We start from the raw sequence: 25,613 nt of genomic DNA, 5'->3' as shown, positions 1-25,613 counted from the left end.
TAAGGAACCATATTATAATAGACTACCCAAAAACATAACCCTAATCTAAAAAATGATGCTAAAACAGTTGTTACTTAAACTGATTTAGGGTGTTAGTACATTGCGTACTGCGACCATTGCAATACTTAAAATCACTGTATTGCCATTGCTGGTAATGATCTGATGATGTTTCTCATTAGTAAAGCACTGCTAGTTTTTTCGTAAGGGTGGTGAAATTAGTCCTAATAGGAAATGCACTGTGGAGCATGTGCGAGCTCACAGCATGTGTGACAATAAATTCAACAGCTAATTTAAGAAAGAAACTACAAAAGAACTGGATCTCAACTCCCTGTGTTCAGTTGCCATACCACTACAAAGAGACAGGGTTTGATTTCTCCAATTATTGCTTGAAAAACGTATCGTGAAACCTCTATTATTCTACTTTGCACATTAAAATCTGTAAAATCTATTTGTTCAGATAATCAAAGTATTACTGTATAACAGTTTCTATGCTATTCTCTACCCAGAAACCTCCACAAACATACTTTTTATCCACAAGGTCCCAGATTTCTGGAAGGGGGTTGCATTTGGAATGCCTTTAATGATCCCAAACCATTACTGTGGCTCAGCGATGATATTATAATGCAGACGGAATGCACAGTCATACATTGCAACTGCCAGTTGAGAGTCAAGGGCAAAAGGGTCGTGCTTTGGGGTGGGGTTTGCTGGATATCATAAATTTTATCTTAATATATATATATATATATATATATATATATATATATATATATATATATATATATATATATATATATATATATTTTTTTTTTTTTTTTTCTTAAGACAACACCCCACCAATTGGAAAAAGCATTAAAAACAAACTACATCAAAAATTAAATACATCTTTCCAACTACCCAAGATGCACAGTAAGCCTGAGGATAAGCAAGGAGTCCCGATCCCCCCCCACCACAGCCCCCATCTTTAACTAAAAGTTAAGCAATGAAACTATGCTCTTCACAAGAAATACAAGGCAGACTATAACCATTGTAAATCAGTGAGGTATAAGAAACTATAAAATACCTCTGAGCAAATAGAGAAAGATGTTTTAGTTAATATATTGAGGAAATCAGCCAGGGCATTGCTGGATGGCACACAGAGGGTTTGAATGAGCTCACACTTGATTCTTTGATCAAATGCATCAAGATTCACATTTGTAACTGTTACACTAGATTGTAATTGTTTAGTAATGGTCCTCGTATCCCTTATGGAAAAAAATACAGAATTGATTGTCAACAGTGTCCACAGCACACGTTTGCATTACATATTGGTATACTGGATTTTGTGCCAACTGAAGATTGATTAGAAAAACACCACAAAAAGAAAAAGCAACGATAGGACAAAAAGGCGAAATCTGAGCTTGTTTGAAGAGTATTAAACTAGTTCACAGAGACATTATTAAGTAATATGAACTTGGATTATCCAACACAGACTCACAACACTGACTGACCTGGTCTATATGGAAAAGAAAATCTCCAGATAATTATACTTGTACTGCCGAAACAGGAGATATGGCCCTTTTACAGTAAAGACAAAGATCCGATGGGAATACTATTACAGATGGCTGAAAATGTAGCCATCAACAGGACATGTGTCACTGGCTGTGATATTTATCCAAACCCTATAAAGCTGTCATCAGGACAAGCCTTAAAGTATTTAATGTGCATCCCTCCACAGGTCAGACAACCTGACATGGATACCTAGGGTCTCATGTTCCATACACCAGAGCATGTACTGCTTATTCGCGTGTAATTGTACACAGTGCCGGTCGTAACTCCAGGCTCTAAATGCATGTAGCAGGTTATGCAGAAGTAGATTCTTCTATGTTATGTGTTTCCAAATAGTCTGTTTAAAAAGTTTATGGACTTGTAAAAGTGAAAGAGATTTTTTTTTTTTTTTTTTTTTTTTTAAATCCTAAATGACTATTTAACAAGTTAACTGGTCTACATCTTTTTCTGTTTCCTTGAGTTGAAGTGTCTCTCAATCTGAAGTGCCTGTTATCTAAAACCTAGAATATTTCCAATTTGTTAAAAAAAAAAAAAAAAAAAAAAAAAAAAACACAAGTTGGGAACTTGGGACTACCATCAATTTGCAAAATAAATGAAAGTGACACATACAATACACTGAAATAATGGGGGAGCACTGTAACCAGAGAATGCATTAGATTGCCAACATTTTAAACTTTGATCCGTCATTAACAATTGCATTCCTGTACGCCCTTTGATTATGCCCACTTGTTTGTCCATATCAGTTAGTGCCCCGCACGCCGCACAGGAAATCTTTTCCTAGGCCATGACTGCAGGCAGTGTTACACTAGATCACTCCTTCAGACTCCTAATAGACAGATTACACCTCTATATGTTTCTTTATGACTTGTAACATATCTAGAATTCCATTTGCACCGCATAAATCACGTAAAGGTATTTTTGAACATGACACAATATATAGCTCTGTGTCCACAGATCTATTCTGTGACCTCTATGCGGTATTGGTCCTGGAGAAAATGTAGATGAAGTATAAATGAGCTAGTGATATAAATTACAGTCCGACTGTTTCGATTAACACACAGTAAATCCTTTGAGTAGAGAAGTTATGAAAGCCAATATCTCTAACTGTACATGCGAGTCTACTCTGTCTGTTTTTGTCAAAGTAAAAAAACACCAGGGTGGGCCCAGTCTATGCAATCTAAATGATATCTAAATTATTAAGGGATACCGTACTTACATAAACAAATGATAATGTTTTCAAAACATTATTACATTTCAGGTAAGTAGAGTCTAAAAAAAACCCACTGACAACGCTGCTGGCAATTGTTTTTGGAAACCTACTAAAAAGCGTGACTATTCAACAAATATAACATGGCGTTACAGAACCTAATTTTGAACTTGTCACTAGCGAGCGAGCTGAGCTGGGAAGGCAGCACACAAGACACCTATGGAAAGACCCACAGTGTACAGACCTTCTGGACTCTCTCCATTTACTCTACATCTGCTAATCATCCCCATGTGTTCACAAGGACGGGCTACTGAGGTATAGGAAGCCTTGCTCGCACAGCACAAAGCTGCTGCTTCCACACAAACCCACTTTACTACATGTGTTTCCATTCTCTCTCTCGCTCTATTCCTGGTTTTCTTTCTTACCTGTAGTTAGACGTAAATCTTACAATAATATTTTCCATTTATACAGTTAACCCACCCCCCCCAGGCTGCAAGACAATTATTAAAAAGTCATACACTGGCAATTTTATCGTCTTCATGCTTTTGACCTCTGTTGCTGCACGATATATCTTTGTCATGCCTTGTAACAGTAGGAGTGCACACAGCTTCCTTTAGGTCCAACCCTTCATTTTGCCCAGACAATCCTTAGGTGTTTGCCAAATATTTTCTTTAATGTAAAGCAACCTTGTGGCATTAAGCACTAGATTACCGCTCAAGTTGTGGTATAGGTCTTTCACGAACTGCAAAATCCATGGCTGTAAATATACTATATAGCTTTCTTTATAAAGACAGTATAATAGCAATATGACTCCCCTCCCCCCTTTATAATTTACAGTATTGTGTTCTGAAGTATTAATGCAGTAGTGCATTCATACTTGGATATTACCCCTCCAGTCTTTTTGCACATTGCTCTATTATAAATACTACATCCAATGTGCATTTGGTTCATAAACTTTTCTTGTTTATTGAACATGTTTAAAACTATACCATGTTCAGAAGGAAGCATAATGCTACAATCAGTTCTACGAGTCAGTGTGATGTAGAATATTTTGTATGTTTTATTTGTTAAGGAAATGGCCAACGAGTGCCCATTTTAACCAGTTTCCACTTTCTCTGCCTGTATTTGTCAAATTAAAAAAAACAAAAAAAAACAGTTATCAGGCTTTAATTCAAACTTGAACCAGAAAAAAAGCAAATGTATTATAAAAGGGTGTTATAAAGAATAATACAGTTACAAATATAATTTATTAATAATAACAGGGTTTGTGGAAGAAACCCTACAATTACTTTATAACAGAATAAGAGGCTTTGCACCAGTAATGTGCCATTAAATGTTTTGTAATAAAAATGGGTATTGCTTGTTAATAATAATTTATTAACACAGATTATGCAAGCTGTGAATTGCAGAAACAGAAGATTTTACTCATATGTCACTATTGGGTGTTGCAGAACAAGAGTGTTGATTTTGGCATCGATTTTGCCATAAAATGCCTCAAGGTGTGAAACTGGTCACCCCCAGGTTCTTGGCTTCTCTAAAAGTGTGTCAGCAAATGATGGGGTTCAGGACCTCATTTCTAATGAGCTGGAAGGGATAGTGTGAAGAGCGCAATGCCTCTGCTTGTCAATAGTATAATATCCAGAATGTGCCCCTAGAGGAGAACCGTGGGACCTGCTTTCCATCCTGTACCAAGTCTTAGTATATGTTGGTGTTGATGGTAGTTACACAGACATAGCACATCATGTCCAATATGTAATACACACTCTAGCCAAGTTTAACTGAAATAATACAAACAGCTGCATGGAAAGAAACAGCTCATAAAATTGTTAATGGTTATTCAATTATATTTACTTGTGTGCAGTACATTGGTAATCTTATTCCTGTGGTTTTGTTTTTTTCCAGTTATCCTTTTAGATTTGTCAGTCACACGTCAGGAGCAATTTTCAGCATTACATACACTTCTGGAACATTTTTATCATGATATTATATTGGATCCTTTAAATTAATGATATACATTTTGAACCACACTTTATTTTACAATTTCAAATATGACTTTTAGCTCTGTGGTCTGTTTCCCAAAGCATTCCAAGCTGATTGTGCCAGCCATTTTCAAAAAAACTAAACAAAATAGCCCTGCTATATTTATTAAAAAGCGAATATAATTGTCATTGTTTGCCACTTTTCCATTTCTCAAAGACTTGGGCATTGAAGTGAATATGCCAGCTACTTTAGTGTTGGAAAATGTTTTAAGTAAACCATCTTTAAAATATTGTATTTATTATGGTATCAACTGTTAAAGACAATGATGAAAAATAATACTAGTGAATGGCAATGCACATTTCATTCCAACACTTAACAAAAATGTTCTAATATATATTTTTACATAAGAGAGATGATGATCATTACTATACAATATACTGGAACTCCGAAGTCATAGTTTTACTGCATGTGAATCTCCAAGCATTTGATCAAAGAATAAAGTCTGAGCTCATTCAAACCCTCTGTGTGTTATTCAAACTGGAACTCTTCCCAAAAGCTGTTACAAATGCACGCTGTACAAATACACAGAGACTAAAAGAGCACAGAACACACGCCTTTTGAAAGTGAATCTGTTTCGGGTCGGGTCTTTTAATCCTGGAAATTGCAGCTCAAAAAGGAACAGCGTACCTCCATATTATTGCAGAACGTGGCGTTGGTGCCAAACAAAATCTGGCACTGCTCGTCTGCGCTGTAGTGCATGCCTGGCAGCTTGGAAGGCAGCCTCACCACATGGTGACTGCGAGGATCCGTTTCCAACAGGCAGGCACTGACCTTCGACCTGCAAGCCACAGGAATTACACAACATTAAGAAGAAGGGACGACGGGAATGAAATTCACACAAATGTTACAGGAAAAATAAACCAATCTTGCACACTGAATCTTAACACAGGAAAAAACATCACTTGACCCCTTCTAGAGCTATGACAACAAGCACTGCTAAGGCTTTCACATTTCTTTATTTTTAAATCACTGTTTCCTTTTAAGTCCTAAATCGAGGCAAGAGAATACAAAGCCATAAATTGTTTTAAAAAAAAACAAACCATGTCAGTTGTGTATAACCTCTCTGGCGAACCAGGATGATGCATAGTTACCCTGAAGCTTTTTTGCAGCTTCAAACATGCCCTCCACAATATCTGGCATTGAGTTGCTTCCCACCTACAGATCTCTTACAAAATCAGCAGGGTTCCTACCCTGAAATCCCACAGCAATTTCTTCATTTTCCCAGTATGTGTATTTTATGACGGATTCCGAGTTTGCCCCAGCAGATGGTTTCACAGTTTTCTCGTCTTACCTCAGGAAGCTTTCCAGATCATCCCGGCTGCAGGAGGACCAGGACAGGTCGCTGGGATTCCTGCCCTTCACCCACTCCCCCGACATGATGTGGGAGCGGCCAGCACAGGAAGGGTGGTCGTCGTCATGGCTGATCCCCATGCTGTTCAAACCAAAGAGTACAGACACATCATTGACTTTCCAAAGCCACATGATACTTGGCGATATCATGCAGCACAATGCACAAATAAAATTAGATGAATATTAAAAGGCTCCTGATCAAACTGCCAGGAAGGCATCCCTTATATTTTCTTAATTAACACAGGAAAATCACTCCTGGAATTAACAGACCAATTTCAAAGGCAAAGGATTAAAAGTTGAAAATTAATTAGAGTGTTCTCAAAGTTCAAAGGCTGAAATGTAAAAGCATGGGGTTTTCTCGCTTATTAAACATTTATTGCAACAGTACCCAAGGAAAAAGGCTCTGGTCTTTGTCAAAAAAATGTCAGCGTGAAGACTGATCTTCTCTACCCTATCAATAAAAGGCCTTTATACTAAAGAAAGGAGGCAAAAATGGTCCACATTTATAGCCGAAGACTTTGCTTTCATTTGCAGAATAACAACGACTTGAGACATTATAGCCATGGATACTTAAATACTTATGTTACACATTGAATTTATTTTCACTTGAGTGGTAAAATTATACCCTAGAATGAACCACGATAGCTTTTCCTTTGCTGCCAACAGTACATGGTAGTTATTCCATGTGTAAGCAATCTGGTGGGAGGACATAGTTTTCACACCTACAGTAATAAACTAGACGTGCAACATCTATAACATCAAGCATCTGAGAAACCAATAAGATGACTATCCCATATGAATAATAGGTAGAAAAGGAGTTCTTTCTACGGTTTAAAAAAATCAATCCGTGAATTTCAATTATGTACTGGAAGTTTTGCACTATCCAGTTTCAATAAAAGTTTAATAAAACCAACATATGCACTTTTATTTAATTAAATCATTTGCTGAACTCGTAAAGGTTACAAGATAAATATAGCCAGTGTTTGTTCAGACATGTTTCTGCATACTTGGTATTAAAATATTAAATGAACTGGAAGGATGTGTAAATCACTTCACAGTACAGACACCCTCCTGCTTTCATCGTGCCTGTTGGTGCGATGCTATACAGCTGCTGTATACAAAACAATAAGAGTGTGTAATACTTTGTTATTCCTCCAATTTAATGAAATAGAATGGTTTCCATTTGTAACCTGAACCAGTTTCAGGTATTTTACTGCTCCAATGAAAACAGCCAACAAGAATACAATTAGTTTCTAAAAAATAATGGAGTGCCATGGAAGTATAACCTTGCCTAACCAATCAAAGCACATCTTTGTACAGTATATGTCAGGCGGGGGCCAAAGCTGGCTCTTCCACTCCCGGTCTCTGTTCCAACACTGTTCTAAATTGTTTAATTGAACCAATTAAACCTCCATCCAGACCTGAAGAAGTAGTTCATGATTAAACCTAAAGTGGAATGGCCCTCCAGGCCCATGAGTGTATCTCCCAGGTACATGCTACTACTGTGCAGTGCCACGGTGTCCCAAACAGACTCAAAGTTACTTTCTCGCTCTATAGTTGCACAATGTTGTGTACCACAAAATTAGAAAGTACCAGATACAAGTACGAAACCAAAACGGGTATGATCTATGGAACAAGCTTGTGAACATTTAAGCAATTAAAAAGATGCCTTTCTCTTTCAAAGGTTTCAATAGGAACATCCAGCCAACTTTTTGGAAAAGACAAAAACCGAAACAGTAAATAAATCTACTGCTACTTTCCACAAAAAAAAAAGGAAACTGCTTTTTCAGTAAATGGCACTTGTAACCCTAACAGTGCCTGTCACTGTTTACAGAGTTCATACAAATGAGGGCTTTTATAGTATCCAATATGTGGGGTTTTAGGTCTATAATCACATTCCCAGTAAAGCCAGTAATATATAAAAGGCAGGCTCAGCCAGCAGGAAGAAAGCTGCACTCTGCCAGCTTCTTACACGCTGGCCATTAAAGCTAACCTTGGCTTGCTCAGCAGAACAGAGCCAAATGAAATGTGCAATATTTCTAAAGAAAGCTGGCAAAGCCTCAAAGTGGTTGACAATTCCTATATATTTTTTGGCAATTGATATGGTGTACATTTTTCTTTACGCCGCTCTAAAAAATGGTGTTATAACTCAGTAAACAAGATCATTGCACATTGAATGGCCAACAATTTTAGCATGCTCTTTACTTCCAAAACAAATGTTATTTTTGTAATGATTTGTTTAATTATGAAATAACAACATAGTTGACTATCCATGTAATATGTTTGCACAACCAGCATAGTTAAACAAATATTGCAAGTGCAAAAAAGCTAAAGATGAAGGAGTAAAAGCAGAGCAAAAATATGTATAGATTATATCATATCTACCTAGATCTATCAAAGAGTCAACTTCCAAACGTTTCAGTATGTTTAGCATATCTTTGTCAACAAACATTGTAGGTATTTATAGGCTTTTTGATGCCATGGTAACCACTTTCTCTTTAAATTGAATGTCTTTATTTGTCTTTAAATCTAATGTCTTTGTGATGTCATTCATGTAGCTAATGATACACAATCTACTGTTCCTTTCTATTCTCTACTGTTAAGATATCTATATTATATATATATATATATATATATATATATATATATATATATATATATATATATATATATTAGACACACACACACACGCACTAAAGCAAAATCTTATTACACAGTGGGATTTAATTTAAGGATAATTGGTGCACCATCTCAGTGTCATTAAAATACACTTCTCACAGACCTCTTTACACTGAAAGAATAATTAAGCAAACCACAGTAGAAATCTGACAAATCAAGTATGGTTCTTTCAGGTTTTGCACTGCTCAATAAATACCACCTATACAAGCCAAGCTTTTATTTTTCACAAGCTGCACAGCAGTACTCTTATTTTTTCTCCGAAAAGGGCTTGGCAGGAAGGTAGCTATAAAACTGCACAGTATGGCAGCCACGGCCAGAATCAGAGAAATGTAAATGCTAAAGTGTGATACAGAGGCAGTGCACATTTGCATCTATGTGTGTAAGTATAGGTCTCTGTATATGTATTACTGTTTCTTTACAGAGCAGCTTTCCACACCCAATATAAGGTGTATGCTAGGAGCAAATATGGTCTAGCAGGCAGCTATCTCCCCATTTATACAATGCAGGCTCTGGTTTGCTTACCACACGCATGCTTATGTGACACACTGGCTTTGAACTGAATCAAGACGTCCCATTAAAAAATGGATCATATTTTGCCACACATGCATTACATCATACACTGAAACACTGTTTTTTTTTTTTTTTTTTCTACAGTAACTTCCAATTAAAACATGCTGTTGAAAAGAACAGAATTATATGCAAGCCGTACTAAATTTAATCTAAAAAACATGCAGTTTTTCCATATAACTTTTCATTATTCATGTCAGATGTCCAGCATAGTTTTATTAAACATTTTCCAAATATGGAATATGCCATTAAAGCTGAAGTCTATACAGTATTTTACTTTCAATGACAGCATATCTACCAATTTAAATAAAAAACATTTCACGACACAGCTCAAGTGGACCGAATTCTAAGGTTTTCACTGTACGCTGCACTCCAGACTCAGGTGGAAAAGCTATTATTCTTCCTCTTTAATGTTCTAAAACAGCAGACCTGTGCTTTATGTTAGCCCCCCTGCGTGTTAAAAAGATCGACTTAGTGACTCGAGTGGAGTGTAAGTAATCTAGACTATGTTGAGTAGCTGGTTCCTAAAAACCTCACAAGCATATTCCAGCTCAACCACCGTAATCCACATAAAAATAGCCCTGAAGACGGATATAAAACCGGTTCTTATTTCAGCCAGGCTTAATATCTCTACTCCTTGTATCCATTACCGAGAAGCCAATGGCCATTTTGCTGGTCTGGTATCCAAGTCCTATCAATTGAATGATGACAGAGCTCTGCAGTGCACCTGTCATTGCTGTCAGCTATCACAGGTGTTTGGCTCCCAACATCTTACAAACAGGCAGCCTAAACACAGCACTGGCTGTACAGAAATGAGCAGCTTGAGCTTCATATTTAACACTTACTTGTGGCCTAGCTCATGTGCTATAGTAAATGCCAGGTTGAGGCCATTGTCTTCCGCCAGCACACACTTTCTCTTTTGACTGCATGCTCCTCCAAGGTAGGCGATCCCTATTGGCAAATCAAGCAGAGAAACCATGTGAACACAGGCGATTGTCATTAGGCTACCACAACACTGTAACTTTTCCAGTTTTTGTGCTCGCTTCAGAAAGTACAGCCATAACCCAAATTTATTTTCTCTCTTCTGACAACAGGTTTCTATATGAAGTCACATATGTGCTTTGTTTGAATCAAAAGGAGTAGGCAGCAATAATGTAATTTACATTTATCCCAAACTTTTTTTTTTTTAAATGCAACGGCACATCATATTTAAATTCACGTGCAGCTATCCGAATCTCAAAATACTACAAGCATTTGTCGCTTAGATTTAGGGTCCTGAAATCTGCTTCTCAAAATCTTCACACAAACACAGCTCCATGAACTGTGAGCACTGTGCACAGGAAGGACCTTTGTCAGCGTAAGGTTCTGTTTAGAATGATGAACAATGGTACAACAACAGAAAATAAATTAACAAAGCCACAGTGTACGTGACTCTTACTGCACACCACTAGCAGGTCGTCCAAATAACCACAGTGCACACAGAATCCTAATGAGCAAGAAAGCCACAACACCCATTTTGATTTACTGAGGTCCATAAAAAGAGGACGCTGTAGTGGTTTACTGTACATCTGGAGAAAGGTAGTATACTGCTCCTGGGAAATTATATATATCAAGTAGGTTGGACAAGGAGTGACTACAGCGACCAAAATCTATATTACCTTTTGAAAAGATAATGCTAAAGTTTCACTGCAAAATGGCAAGTTTCTCCCTTAAAACAGGAGTCAAATGATATAATGCTGGCAGACATGGCTTTACTCAGTCAATGTACTAGAGTGTAAATCTATTTAAAAGAATATTCTCAGCTACAGTTATGGATTATATATTTTTGTGCTCAGGCATACACTGTCATTATAATGTGTGGGAGAAGATTCCCCTCTAATTATACTAGGAAGTTGAAAGCTGTTGAGCAGATTTACGGCAGGGTGTATGAGCAAGACGAGTTGAGAACGTCTTCAGCTCCCCATTAAAACACCAATGAATATACTACAAGACTGTAGTATATCTGTCGACGGCTTTATAATTTGAAATGAACAATTCCGGCACAAACAAGGGGAAGTGTAATCGAATGCAAACCGTTTACATTTACTGTGCTTATCTGGGTTATATTAAAGAAAACGAAAGTACGTGAAAATGACATTCCTGTAATGAGCTTGTTCTGAAATCACCGAGAACCTTTACAAAAAAAAAAAAAAAAAACAAGAATGCTTTTAAAAGATTGAATGCGGTTGTTATCTGCCAACAGTAAGACGAGTTGCCAGGTAATCTCTGTGAATGGGTTCTTTTGATTTGTTTGAAATGTGATGGTTTAAAACGCACTTGGCTGCACTGATGCTCGACTCCATCTCCTATATTCGGTAGTTTATTGTTCTCAGTCTTCACCTTACATGTCCAGCTTACCTAAGTTTTAGGAGGTGTCCTGACTCTAGTCAGTGCCCGGAGGAAGTACTTGCTTTAGTGCTTTTCTTCATTATACACTAAAGGTTAACTGGTCGCTATCTGGTTTATAAATTGTTGTTAGAGTATCAAAGTGAATTGGAATAATATGCAGCTTATTGGCAGCCAACTATTACCTGCTACTCACCTAGCTTTTCACAGAGTTCAAAAACTGCTACCAGAAAACCAATGTCAAAGACAACTTCATACCTCTCTCTGTATTTTTTTTTAAGAAGCTCTCTCCTGTTTTCCAAAACAAAGTAAAAGAAAATCCCACCCCGTACTTCAGTTAATTCGCAAACACACTGCAGGTTTACTGTGTCCCAGCTGAGAAAATAGTAAATATAAAACATTATATATTTATTATATTCTGCATGTGATGCTATCTGCTTAAAAAAAAAAAAGCAAAAACTAGCTCTGTCCAAAAAGCAATTCCTTGTAGACAGTTTGCAGATGTTGGCTCTTGTTACTAGCTAATGAGGCATTGCATTATAAAGACCAGCAAGTTCTCTCTGGGAATATTCAATAACCTTCATATAAAATTATAAGACATGTAAAATATTTACTGTATCAAACACCAGAACCAGAGAATCCTAAGATAAAACATAAAAACCCAGCACCCCTCTTAAACAGGGCAGTCTGCTGCCCCAGACATCACAACGCTGTAGATCAGCAATTCAGCCCAGAGCTTTGCTCTGGCATTCTTTATGCAATATTGAACTACTATGCCAGCTTAGGTCTTAGGAAGGCTTTTTTAGACAGTATAAAAACAAATAGTCGTCGACTGTGAGCTGAGCTAAAGCTATCTCTTTACTGTAAACACATCATCCCTGAGTCGACTCACATGACGACATGCATCAGAGTCCAAACCCCACTGTTCTTTTGCCCCTTCTGAATACCCAGTACCAGGACTGAGTGGTAATTAAGATTTGTCATCCAAATCATTATCAAATGCAATAAAGGTCACGTTGTTTTTGCTGCTCACCAAAAAGCAACTCTTAAATTTATGCCGCTGCTGTATTCTAATATTACATTTCATCACATCAATCCTTGAGTCGGCTTACAAAAGTATAAAAATGAGCCATGACAACGTCCCCTTTATATCACTGGACAGCGGTTTGTATAAATTACAAAAATCAATGTATACAAGTTAATTGAGCTGCTTTGCTTTAAAAGTCATTCAGGTATTATAAGTCTGTCTGGTCAATTGAAACACGTCTGATTTAAAAGTACATAAATAGTTTTTGCATGTAAAACTAATTATTTTTTTTTTTTTATGGTTATTCATGTTGATATCCTGGATGAATGCATGCTGTAGTGTCCTCTTTAAACTACCATCTATGCATTAATTTGCTGTCAAAAATAAACACAGCTTCTGAATATCTGCACAATTACTGTTTGCATGGAAGAAAACAGATGTTTTTGCCAGTTCTTAGAATTAGAACCTTTCACAAGGCAGTTTTATTTTTTACAACCATGCATATTTACTCAAGGACAGTAATTAATAGAAAAACAGTCATCAATCCTGCAGCTAAATCTATCCTGTTATTTATTTATTTATAAAAAAATTTGTGAAAGACTAGTACTTATCAGGTTAGACCTGTCCAAGACTGGCATTTTGATTCTGCTCACGATTACAAAAGTGTTAGTTTATAAAGTATGACACAAGTGGGTGGCTGACAGTGTTTTAGGCCTGGCTAATCTCCTGGATGCTCTATCTGTAACAAACAGAAATGTTTAACATATGCCAACAGTGTCCTGCAGGCACGAAAAGAAACATTACATCAATGTCGTTTTTATTCAGTCATTAAACGGTAATGAGTTTTTCCCTCACTTTTAGAATCCGCTCACCACTTTTCCCATCTATACGGCCCAAAATCTAACAGCTCAGCTCTGCACAAGACAAAGCAAGGCAGTTCCACTTATCTGACATTTACTCTTATTCCTGCATGGCATCTACTCTTCCGAATCACCTCAGCGAAAAGTCCCTCAGTTGATTATCACACTGTCGCCACCCACACACCCCAGTGACAGCCAGTTCATAAATCCAGTCATGCATGCCAGGGCACACAGTATCCTCCTCGGCTGCTGTATGTCAAAAAGCTAAACACAGGAAATGGAATGCCACCAGGAGGTCAGAGGGAGTTTATTTTGTTTTCCCCACTTGTGCCAGTATCCACATTCAAAAGCATGCCTCCTACTTTCATGAAAAGCAATAAATACTTGGACAGTTGTTAATGAAAGACAAGAATGCACCAGCAAAGAAAATAGCACATGCAAGCACTAAAACAGATCCGACATGATCACAAGATGCTGTGTCATCATGCAGAGAAACTAATAGTAACAGTGTGTTCGTTAACCCCAAAACTCATTGCTTACCCTTGTTCTTTGCTCCTGTGTACCCCACACCAACTTAAACAATGAGCCGTTGAAATTCTTCAAGATCAGTTTTGATTATCTATCTTGGATTAGGCTCTCCTCTGTCACTCATGGATAAGCTTTGTCAAGCTGACAGTCAACACGTTCCTACTGTTGATAAACTTGTTCTGAAATGCTAAATCATGTCCTTCTGTTCAGTCTGTCAGCCAGCGTTATGACAGCTAAGCAAAGGGATTTGAACTTAATTTACAAAGCACCTTACTTATCACACATCCTGAGTGATAACAAAGATAGGATGACAAAATCTGTGCTTCAAAATACGTGTTTTTCTACTGCGGTCAAGGAAGATAAGTCATTCAAGGAAATAGCTGTATTAATTTGCAAATGTCCTATGTAGAAGTTCAGTTTTTTTAAAATTTTTTATCATTGATCATGAATGCACCAACGAAGAAGAGAAACATAACCAAGAGGAATAAATGTGCATATGTCAGTATTTTATATATTATTCTTATTTATGAACACCCAGCAAATGAACTGTAAAGGTCAACTTTCATCAGCAGGGAATTCAACATGTTACACACTGTTTTCATGAATTACGAACATGTGAATAAAACGTTGAAAACTATAAGATGAAACAAGGCAAATCAACTTGAATAAACAGACTGGTTAATGAAAGTAAAATGCAAGAAGAAATATGTTGGAAAGCATATATTTACTCCACAAGTTTAAACGTCTTTTTCAATGCCTCCATTGTGTTGGCTTCACCTCAAAGTAATCGCTCAACACTAAATAAAGAAACTTATCCAGAAATAACATGTGCCTCAAGGGTCTCTGAACTCGGGTCCTGTGTGCTGTGCAGAAGTTAACGATAATAAAGAAATATAGAAATAAACAGAAATAATATGCAGTTGCAAATTAAAAATAAGTCACTTGGTGAAGGCTGGGTATACTGATGCCCAAGTTTAACAGCTGTGACCGACAGAGTGACTTTTCACATAAGGCTCTCCCCTCTTCCAAAAAGTCTGATAGTCCGAGCCAGGCTCATGTGACAAAATACTGAACATTTCCAAGCAAATCCTCAGGATTAACCAGACACATGAAGGAGCAGCCTCTCAACAAACTCAGAAAATATGATGAACGTGGTGCTTCGTTCCCAACTAACATGCCAGTTCTCATTATAACATTAGAACTCTCCACTGCATCGTCAGTTGCCTGCTAATTCTGCCTGTAACTGAAGCCTGTGCTGCAACGCTCTGCAAAGTTTTCCACTTGAAGTACATCTGAAGTATCATTAACTGTAGTAGGCCTTGAAATAATGACAGTGATACGAACTGATGGGAACTGTGCTTATCACACAGCTTTTTTCATGGGTGATTTAAGGAACAGTACTTAACCCTATTCCAGTTAAATCAACAAACTGACAATGTACTTTTCTCTGTCAAGTGAAAAGTGTTGAGTATATCTCACAGAAAAGTCATTATTGAAATGTCCCTGAAGAGATGATACACATGTAATGTCTCAAATGAATCTGGTATTGTCACACACTTACACAAGCAGATACTAGGTGAGCCACTGACAATGAATACAGATGCAGACAGACAATTTTAATAGTAATTAACAATCATTTTATTTATTTGAAGTATGGGTAAGTAAGATAGAAAAAATTTAGGAGGACAAATTCCTAAGTGACAGAGATATTTACTATAGAAGTTGCTTTACTTGTAATGGCATTCCCACAATCCAATGTAACCCCTAATTTCAAACACGCTGCATTACTACTATGTGGTCAAAAGTTTCTGAGATCCAAGCAATCTTTGAACTTAAGTAAATCAGTAATAAATCAAATGCACACGAATAGAAGCTTTGCAGCACAATGAAATGTGTGAGTGTGATCAAGGAGAGGGGCGGAGGGGGGAGGAGTGCCAAGCAAAAAGCCCCTCTATTTTGAGTAATGAAACAGTATAGAGCAGAAGACTTAACAGGTTTTAAAAGAGGTCTCTCCAGCTGTGTGATCTCACAGCCTTTCTGGGGTTTTCTATGTGAAGAAAAACGATGGTGTCAACTTGCTGATTTACAAAACTCATTTTATAGTGGGACTGAAGACTATTCCATTAAAATTAATGGAGGAAGGACACGCTGGAAGCAAAAATAAAAAAAATTATTTGACAACAATGCATGACTCATGTCCTTCTCAAGGCATTTCCTTACATTCAGAATCATATTCTAGCAGTGCATGAAACTAAACACTTCTGTGTTGATTATAACATACACAACTTCTACTGTCATCCAAAAAGTAGAGACAATGTTTAACACACCCAAAATCTTAAGGGAAACGTCACCTAGGCTTTATCTCCCTACACAATATTTAGAGCTTTGTTTACAGTGAAGTCTTTAAAAAATAAGTACAAAGAAAGAATCTGACCATCAACCTGCATGCAACTTAAAGGTGTACTTCAGGTTTTCAGAAATAACTTTAGATCTATTCTTAGGATTCAAAAAAATAAATAAAATCACACATTAAAATGGATATATTCCAACATTACATAACCTCAAATGGAAAAACTATTTGGAAAGATAAAATCTCCAGAATGTATTCAGAACATTTCCAGTAATGTGACTCTCTGCTCCAGCTTGATAATGGGCTGAAAACACCATTGTACGGCAACCATCCTTTAATTAATCCCATTTTATCAGTCTTCCAAAAACCTTATTCTAGCATTTACATGCATACTGTAAACTTCATTAAACAATCCAGTTACATCAGACAAGGGCTTTCCCAGTGGTGTTACTGAGCCCATTATAAAGCCAGCTTTATTTTATGATCCTTGGTCTAAAGAAAACAAAGTAACACCAAAAGCAAATTTGAAATGGTCAATTTGAATGTCGTCTCTCGGTTACATCCGACTTACTGATCAAGAGGAATGAAGATCTGTTCCTGCTTTCAACCACTTTAACTAAGTAAGCCTGGAGAGACCTAGGGGCCAAGGCCCATGGTGTTTGTGAGCCCTTGTGGAGGTCAACCTATGATGAAGTAGACGTCTATCTGTGCTCTAGGTCTTAAGAATGTTCCCTTTTCTAATGTTCAGTCTGCTTCAGACTCAAAAAACAATCACTCATCCAGCTGAAAACTACCAAATGTGGTTAGTCTTTTGTAAATCAAGTATTGTGCTGTTATAAATAGCAGTGCCTTCATGTGTCAACTTTCTCTAATTATCCAACCATACTGTATTTTTGTATAAATGGTATTCCCCAAAAAAATATCTTCAAAGCTGTAACAGTTCTTGGATTGGTGAGATCAAACATCTCTCAACCAGCTCCTTCAAATGCTTCCATGTTTGGGGTGTATATATGGTTTGTAATGTATAGTCAGAACTGTACGATAGAAAAGTCTAATTCTAATTTTTGTCAACCAGAACTTTCCGTCTCATGCTTATCCCTGTGATTGATGAGGTGAAAGGTCACTCTGGCACTGCCCTTAACCCTTAGGTCAGAGGCATCTCAGGAGGTTAAAATTTAATGAACTCCTCGGCTATTTTAAAAATTGCTGACCTTTATCTACTAAAACAAAAACCGATCTCTATAAACACTCTCCACTATAATTAAATAACAAACAAACATAAACTTTGATCTATACAGCACAGAAATCTTCATATTAATTGAACAGAATGCAAACTGTATTGTTGCTAGGTCTGGTAATCCAGTCTACAGGTATCAATATAAACACTGGGTGAGGTTAAACTCAACAGGTTTATTGAGCGCTCACCCATTGTTCTGAACCTTCCTCATGATTTCATCCTATGTTAGTAAGTTTGTTCACTCAAGTTTGCATGTGGCATCAGTTTAAACATCTTGACAACATATGAAAAAAAAAAAAAAACACATGCAAAACAGCTAGTGCCTGCATCCTGCAGACAAAGAGCTATAGGAACAAAGCATACTCCAAAGTATGGGCAGTAATAATGCTGAGCAATGAAACCGTGAAAGCAAAATCTTGCAACACCTCATCACAGCCTTTTTAAATTCCAGTGAAACATTTAAAAAGGGTCTGAAGCAATCCGTCAGTCTGGAACTAATAAGCCCGTAACACTTTAAGCTTGCTCATTTGTCATTGTTCCAAACATCCCACAGAAACACTGACAGCATAATTCTACTGTAGTTTAAACTTGACTTCATTTATTTGGTAATCATTCACAAATTATGAATATGTCTATTGTAGAGCACGCTGGATTCTTATCGTACCCTGACAACACAGCTAAAACAAATATAACAATGTTCACCCCTTTACATTTCTTTAGGTTAACCACCACATTAGGATTGTGTCTAATCACAAAGGAACTTCAGGTTCAAAGTTGTCATAGTCATATTTTTTCGTTAGAGGGAATACTACTGAAATCAGATTATTAGAAGATTTTTTTGCATGTTGATATTTCAATGATTGCGCTGGTAGTCTTATGTTCATTAGCTGAATGCAGCATTTGTTTTAACATTGAAACAGCCTCCTATTATTTTTTGAGGTTCCATCATATTAAAGTATTGACAGCAGGCACTACAAGTTCACAACACATTGCTAGTGTACAGCAGTTATATAAATCTGAACTTCCTAGCTGTCTTCAGCACATTTAGAAGAAAACCCTGATTACATTTTGCTTTGCCTTTCTAAAGTACTTTCAAAATACTGTTTTGGTCTACAGTTTTGTTGCTGTTTTTTTTTTTTTCTTCATGAAACCAAATGCTGGAAGTTATACTGAATCCCCAGTAACAAATACTTTCTCCTTCAAGTACAAACCAGACTGCGTTCTGAAACGAAAGGGACTGTCTGTGCTAGTATCTATTGTTTGGGCTTGCATTCAAACTAGAAGCACTGGCTTTAGTTTTCAAGTCTGCAGGGAAAATGAATGCAGAGCCTTTTTGCACAGTGCACGCTGCACAGAAAAAAAAAATGTTGTCATATTCAAAATTGATAATTTTCTCTAATGTTATTATATAGCAAATGTTACTAAATATGTAACTGCTTACCTGAAAAACAGTAAATGCTAAATTGTAGAATATTCAGCTGTTTATGTCCCCCTTTTAAAGACATTCCACCATTAGTGAATTAAAATCGAACAAATTAAAAACATAAATAAAATGACCAAAATAGCAACAGTCAAATGAAATGTTCCCTTCTTGTACTGGACAGAGCAATCTTTAGCAGAAATATTTCTGATCTTTGAAGCAGCTAGTGTCTTTTGTTGAAGGAACTTTAAAGAAATTTCGCAGTTCTATGCAGTGTGCTCAATTAGCAGAAGCTAACTAAACCAACTGCCTGGTTGTTAAATGCAGTCCAAAAGGCAGGGCGTCAACAAGGCACATGTATGCTGTATTTACTTAAGTGATAGAATAAATATGCATTTTTTTTTTTCAGAAAAGGGAATTTTCAAGGGGAACTACATATTATATGGCAATGGGTACATTTCACGGATAAAAATACAGACTTAATTATTGGGAGTCTAACCTAAATTTCAGAAGTTAAAAAAGATTGGGCCTGGCTAGTAGGATGAGGACCCCCACGGACAACCAGGTGCTGCAGAACGAAATCTTCAGCCACAGAACAGCAGGGTCCATAAAATCTATAAAACAAGCTGAGCTTTCCCTAATGTCAAACAGTCCTCTATTCCCATCCCTATACCTATACCTGTAACCGAGAGCCACACAGATGCCATGGTTGTTCAGGTTTGATTTGAATCGCAATGGATTATAGTAACGAAACCTCAGCTGTGGTTAAGTACAACACAAATTTTATGACATGCAGAGTCGTATACTTTAGTGCAGTTACGCTAATGCATTATTGAGTAGTGAAGCTCACACTCTGCACACTTGTAATACACATGATCTCAGAATACGAATGCTTTATCATGTGTTTAGGTTTATGTAATTGCTTTCAATTTATACAAAACAAAGCTGTGTTTAACTTTTCACATTCAGTCAGTTGTGACACCTTCCACTGAATTGAACATACAGCAATGCTGAAATATTTACTTACCCACTGTATCACAGGGTTCATCTTTATGCACACAGAAATCTGTCCTAAAAATCAAAATATACACACAGGTTAGATAAAGAGAACTACGAATGAAGCACATAAAAGAGCAAATCATTATTATTCAAATTATAATCAGGATACATCTGTTACTTACCCTGTTCTGAATAATTAGTGATAAAAAGTGGTACTGTACCCATACTTAATTAGTATAGTAAAGTAATATTAACTGAAACCATACATGACACAAAATGAAAAAGTTTTCATTCAAAAGAAAGGTTAGGCCGTCATTCACTTGCTCTCCCTGGGACTTTACTGGCTTGCCCACTTGCAATTTACTCCCAGTTGGGCTTCAGAAGAGATTTTATGCTAAAAAGAATCAAAAGTTGGCAGGTGCTCTGCTAAATAAACTGGCAGTTATTAACCACTGGTTTTCCCCTCACACCAGAGAGTCAAACCAATAGTCAGCCTTGTGCGGAAGGGTTCGGTCCCAAGGGACTCAACTCAGAAAAATGTGAATGTTGTTAATTTGTTGTTTTTCTGTTAATTGTACATAAAATATCTCCTCCACCCCACCCCAAAAGCTGGAATACAGTCTTCCAGTGGGCCTTAATCTGTTTGTAATGCTATACAGAGTGCTAACACTAGCACATCTCTAAAGGGGAGTTCAATCAATATTCTTTGTACACAAAGGATTTTTTTTTTTTTTTTTTATTTCATCCAGTGTTCCTAGATGTGAAAAACACTACACCATGAAAAACTTACTTACGTTAAGGCAAGAATAATTATAAGATGCATACAGCAGTAATAGATCTGTAATTCTATGCACTGCTATACCAAACATAATTCACTTCTTTGGCGGCACATTACATATTTATAAAACAACATTTTCTTCATGCCTCCCATTAACATCTTTCTTGCATACCCCTTATTGCCAAGACTTTATTTTCACCTTACCGCAGGTGGAGTTAGTGCTGCCACCACACTATACATTCACTTTCTGTGCATCAATGTATTAGGACTCTTTTGCATTTACATTGCTGCATACCGTATAGGACTACTGTGATATAGTTCTGCTGTACTGGAAGTAAATCTATACCGCGGTGGCAGGATTAATGGACTTCACCAATACCTGGAAACCCAAACCATCAAAAGAAATGATACAGGATCTGCAAGCTGTTATGCTAATGAGAGGTAAGATTGAACTAGAAGTTCCAATAACTTTCATTTCATTTTTATTGTTTTAATTTGCTTTTTTGCCGTTTTGGGCGTACTTTGGAATTCGAGAACCAAAACATTTCCAATATGACAGAAAGGTTCATTTAAAAAAAAATCTAGCCAAGTAGGTAAGGTGTGAACAGCTGCTTCTCAACATCTGGACATAAACTAAAAGCGTGTACGGAATGTGCAACATGCCAAGAAAGAGTACCAGTTTCATAAAGTGGCCTTTGTTACAACTATACCAGAGCCACAAAAACTTATTCAGTCAAAGGACTTTTGTTCCCATCAACCTGGAATGGGTTTGCAACAGATTTCCTGGGACTGAACGCAATTGTTGTATAGCTACACCTGACAAAGACAAACTAGGTGTTTCTGCATTTTTTTGTTTGAATAAAAATTTTGAAAAGTTTTGAAAGTAAATAAAATGTAAGAAGATGTTGCTGCACAGCATCAGTGGTCATGTCTTATACAATATAGAAGAGGTTTTTTTTTTTGAGTGTAGGACCAGTCCCATCTAAACAAATATCAATCATTAAGCGAGGCATGTATGGTTGGTTTACCATGGCTAAGAACTATTTTATGCCTTTAACAGCTAAAATAAAAGGTATCAACGCAAAAGCACTGAACTCTTTTAGATTCCCTTCTCAAAGGGACCACAAAATGTTTCTCATTGATAAGTCCCGATGCAAAGGAAACATTAATTATGGTCTTGCAGGTGTAGTAGGTGATGGAGATGTGTTTTAGCTACAGAGATTTGTCTCTCCTTGTGGATATAGAGTCACTCCGTTTACCCATCAGAAACAGTTGACTGGCCCAGTTCCAAAAGGTCACTTTGGGATCTCACAAGAACTTCCTTTGAACTTGTCAGACCCAAAAAAATCCAGAAAATTACAGAGGATAGTTTAGTCTGGATGTGTATCCTGCCAGAAACCCTCTAATTTGCAAAGGCAATTTGATACATGAGAATCCAGCAATAGCTCTGCCAGGTGGGATTAACAGGAAGAGTCTAGTCCTGCTTCACACGTGTACTAGAAACCACTTCCACCAACAGGGACTAGCATAGGAACTACAATATTGTATACAAAACAGATGTGTAAAGTCGAGGGAACACAAAGCCACTTTTTCAGGAACAGTGGCTTGAAACCTGGTTCCAGGATAAGACCTAGTTTGAGGCAACTTTGCTGTATCAAATCTCCCCTAGTATGCTCTGCAGTGGCTTGAAACCAAGTTCCAAGCCACAAAGTGGCTTCATGTTCCCTCAGTATAAGATTATAGTATACTAGTTTGTAATTTGAATGTTCTCTAATTGTAGCATTGGATATGATGGACTAATTTAGGTGTCCGATAACAGCATTGTTACAAATGTAGCGTGCGTAGGGTTGAGCTGAAATCCTAAAAGCGCCCCAGATGTAGGTTTTTGATTTCTTGAATGAAATACTCTTCACATAAAAGTTTGAAGCACAGCTGGGCGGTGTGGAAAACGGATGCCTCACTCTAAAAACACTGCTGATAATCTCCTGGCCTGGGGTGGAGAATTCATTCTGGTTAGCACTAAAATCTGAAAACATATGACAAGGCTCATGAGACCCGAGTCAAACATTAAAAAAAAAATTACATCTCAGACAAGACCAACTGCTGCCAGCACGTTGTGAAGTATATTTACTGCCAGTGAAGACAGTTTGTTTAAAAGACGACAGAACTCTATTATCATAAGAAAATGACACAGGTTCTCTACTCAGGGCTGTTAAAGAAATAGGCTTTGTAATAGAGAGTGAATGTGGTTTTGAATTATTTTCAGAGCATGAAAAAAATGTATTGCTGTACCTAATGCCATTGTGTTATAAACCTGTAGCACCTCACAGACACAAATGGTCTAAACCATGGCAGATTTAAATACTGTGGTTAATAAAATCATTAAAGGTTGTTGAGAGCGGTGAGCCCAGGATACAGATAATAATTGGGCATACAAAATTGGGAGAAAAACCAGGGTAAAAAATTGGTGACAACTAAATAAAAAAATTAATTACAAGTTTTCTCTTCATAAGCATTTCTTTATTTTTACTGAGCATAAACCATCAATGTGTGTGAGCCCTTGCAATGACCTGGAGTTTTTTTTTTTTTTTTTTTTTCCTTTACTTTTTCTCCCAGTGCCTCTTTCAGAAATGAAAGCACAGTGTGCCTTGCCAAATATTAATTCTACAGTATACGCACTTGTCATTCAAAGTGATCTCTGCATTAAACGTGTAAGACAGATGTTCAAAACCCATATAACTTCGTAATACAGAGGCCTTATAGGTACTCAGAGATCATATTTAACATAACTATGACTGAACAAAAGGCTCCTTTGTCCGAGTGTTATTCAGGATCTTTTTTTCTTTGGAACCTTGTAAAATGGATATCATCTGACAAGTTGCATGGCAATTAATTGAAACAAAAGGATGCCTTTTTCCAGAAAATTATATCAGGTAATAATACCTAATCCAAAATTAGAACTACATTATTTTGTGCCAGTAATAATCCCTCAGAGTGAGAGAAGATGATTGAATACAAAGCCTCCCGTCGATAAAGAAATGGAAAGGTAATTAAGGTTTGACGGTATTAAGTAAAAAAAATCTGTATTACCTCTTGCAGAAAAAACCTTCAAGTGAAAGATGATAAGTCCCTTTTCTGATAAGAATTCGAGGAGTGCTGACAAACTGAACTCTAGCTGAGGCAGCATTCGCTTGCAAACAGAATGGGAGAAAGCCACTGAAGTACCTGGTAACAAACACAGCAGTGTCCACAGGTGGGGTGTCGTCCTTTCCACCAGGTACATGGTTGTTACCTAGGTAACGGGCGCCCCCATACTCCTCGTTCTGCCAGTAACAAAAGCTCTCCAAGGACCTCTCCCCATGGTGCCCAATTTTCAGCTTCTCCTGTGGAACATACAATTAATTTCAACCTTCAGTCTTTAAGGAAAATGCTCAAAACTGTTTTATGCAAAATAACTTATTATTCTTTGTTATTATGATATTTTTGACCAAGCTACCTAAAAACATATTACATATAGATTATTGCAGAGGTTTTGCTGTTTAGAAATGTAATGCTTAACCCTGAATAAATGACTTGACTTTGGAAAATGAAAAGCTAAAAGCCACCTTAAAGTGCAAATAAATATTAATCTTCCCAAACGATGCGCTTTCACCATGTAGATGCCATTTAAAAAACAATGCATCTGTAAGGACAACAGTCCTGCCGCAAAACATTGAATGAAAAAGATCAAAGTGTTTTGCGACAGCTGTGCAGAAACCACTTTGCAATCCCCAGGAGCTGTAGATTGAGGCAGGAAGGAATTGGGTCCATAGAGAATAGAAAGGACAGGAACTTTATCTATTGGAGAAAAGGAAATGGAACTCTGCAATTTAGATGGGGATCACCATAAGGACATGTAGAGGGGTGAGGTGCCAGAGACACCAGCAAACACATTGAGTGAGAGTAAGCAGACACAATGTTCGGACGTGCCTCAGATGCAAGACTAGAAATTTTGTAAGACACAGTTATGTGGGTAACAAAATTGAAAAAGAAAAGTGTTTCCCCAAGCCATTTTGTTAGCATTAATCAAGCCTTTTCCTGTAAAACTTTGTCAGTTGCTTATGAAGTGTTTAGTGTTCTGTTTTTTTTTTTTTTTTTTTTTTTTTTTTTTTATAAATGCCCAAGTATTTTGTGTGTATTTATTGGAAGGCTTTTACTCATTTACTAAGCCACTGAGATGCAATCACCATCACCTGGCAGTAGCAGAAAAACACAAGGCTGATAAATTATAATTTGAAACAATCAAGCAAAAGCTTTTGAAGTGTTTGAAATGGCTTGTGTGCCAAACAGGCAATGCTATTCCAAATACATGATACAGTTTAATAAAAATCAGTAAAGTTACAGTTACAAAACAGTGCTGACTCTCCCAAGTCCAAGTATAGAAAACTCTGGCCCTTGTAGACCAGGTCTTGTTCCAACCATGTTCCAAACTGTTTGTTTATTTGAATCAATCAAACCTGAAACATGTAAACCTTTCATTCTACCTGTTAGGTATAGAATCGTCCTCCGGGACCTGAGATGCCCATCACTCCATAAGACTACAACCTCAGTTAGTGGGGAGCAGAACCTTAGCTAAGTGAGGAAGTTTAAAAGCTTAAAAGC

General features: G+C 37.0%; 1 protein-coding gene across 2 annotated transcripts in view; it reads right to left on the bottom strand.

The window, feature by feature from the left end:
• LOC121299253 (A disintegrin and metalloproteinase with thrombospondin motifs 17-like) overlaps positions 1–25,613 on the bottom strand; it is an 84,159-nt gene that overhangs the window by 46,057 nt on the left and 12,489 nt on the right. For both annotated transcript variants that reach the window (XM_041226916.1, XM_041226917.1), the window contains exons 6-10: positions 24,198–24,355; positions 20,223–20,266; positions 10,234–10,339; positions 6,084–6,224; positions 5,420–5,570 (exon numbers count right to left, since the gene is read on the bottom strand). In XM_041226916.1, the coding sequence (XP_041082850.1) occupies positions 5,420–5,570; positions 6,084–6,224; positions 10,234–10,339; positions 20,223–20,266; positions 24,198–24,355 (600 nt within the window). The remainder of the gene's footprint in view (positions 1–5,419; positions 5,571–6,083; positions 6,225–10,233; positions 10,340–20,222; positions 20,267–24,197; positions 24,356–25,613) is intronic.

This window comes from Polyodon spathula, chromosome 24 (genome assembly GCF_017654505.1).
Source record: "Polyodon spathula isolate WHYD16114869_AA chromosome 24, ASM1765450v1, whole genome shotgun sequence".
Classification (NCBI taxonomy): domain Eukaryota; kingdom Metazoa; phylum Chordata; class Actinopteri; order Acipenseriformes; family Polyodontidae; genus Polyodon; species Polyodon spathula.
This window is presented reverse-complemented; position numbering and strand designations above follow the sequence as displayed.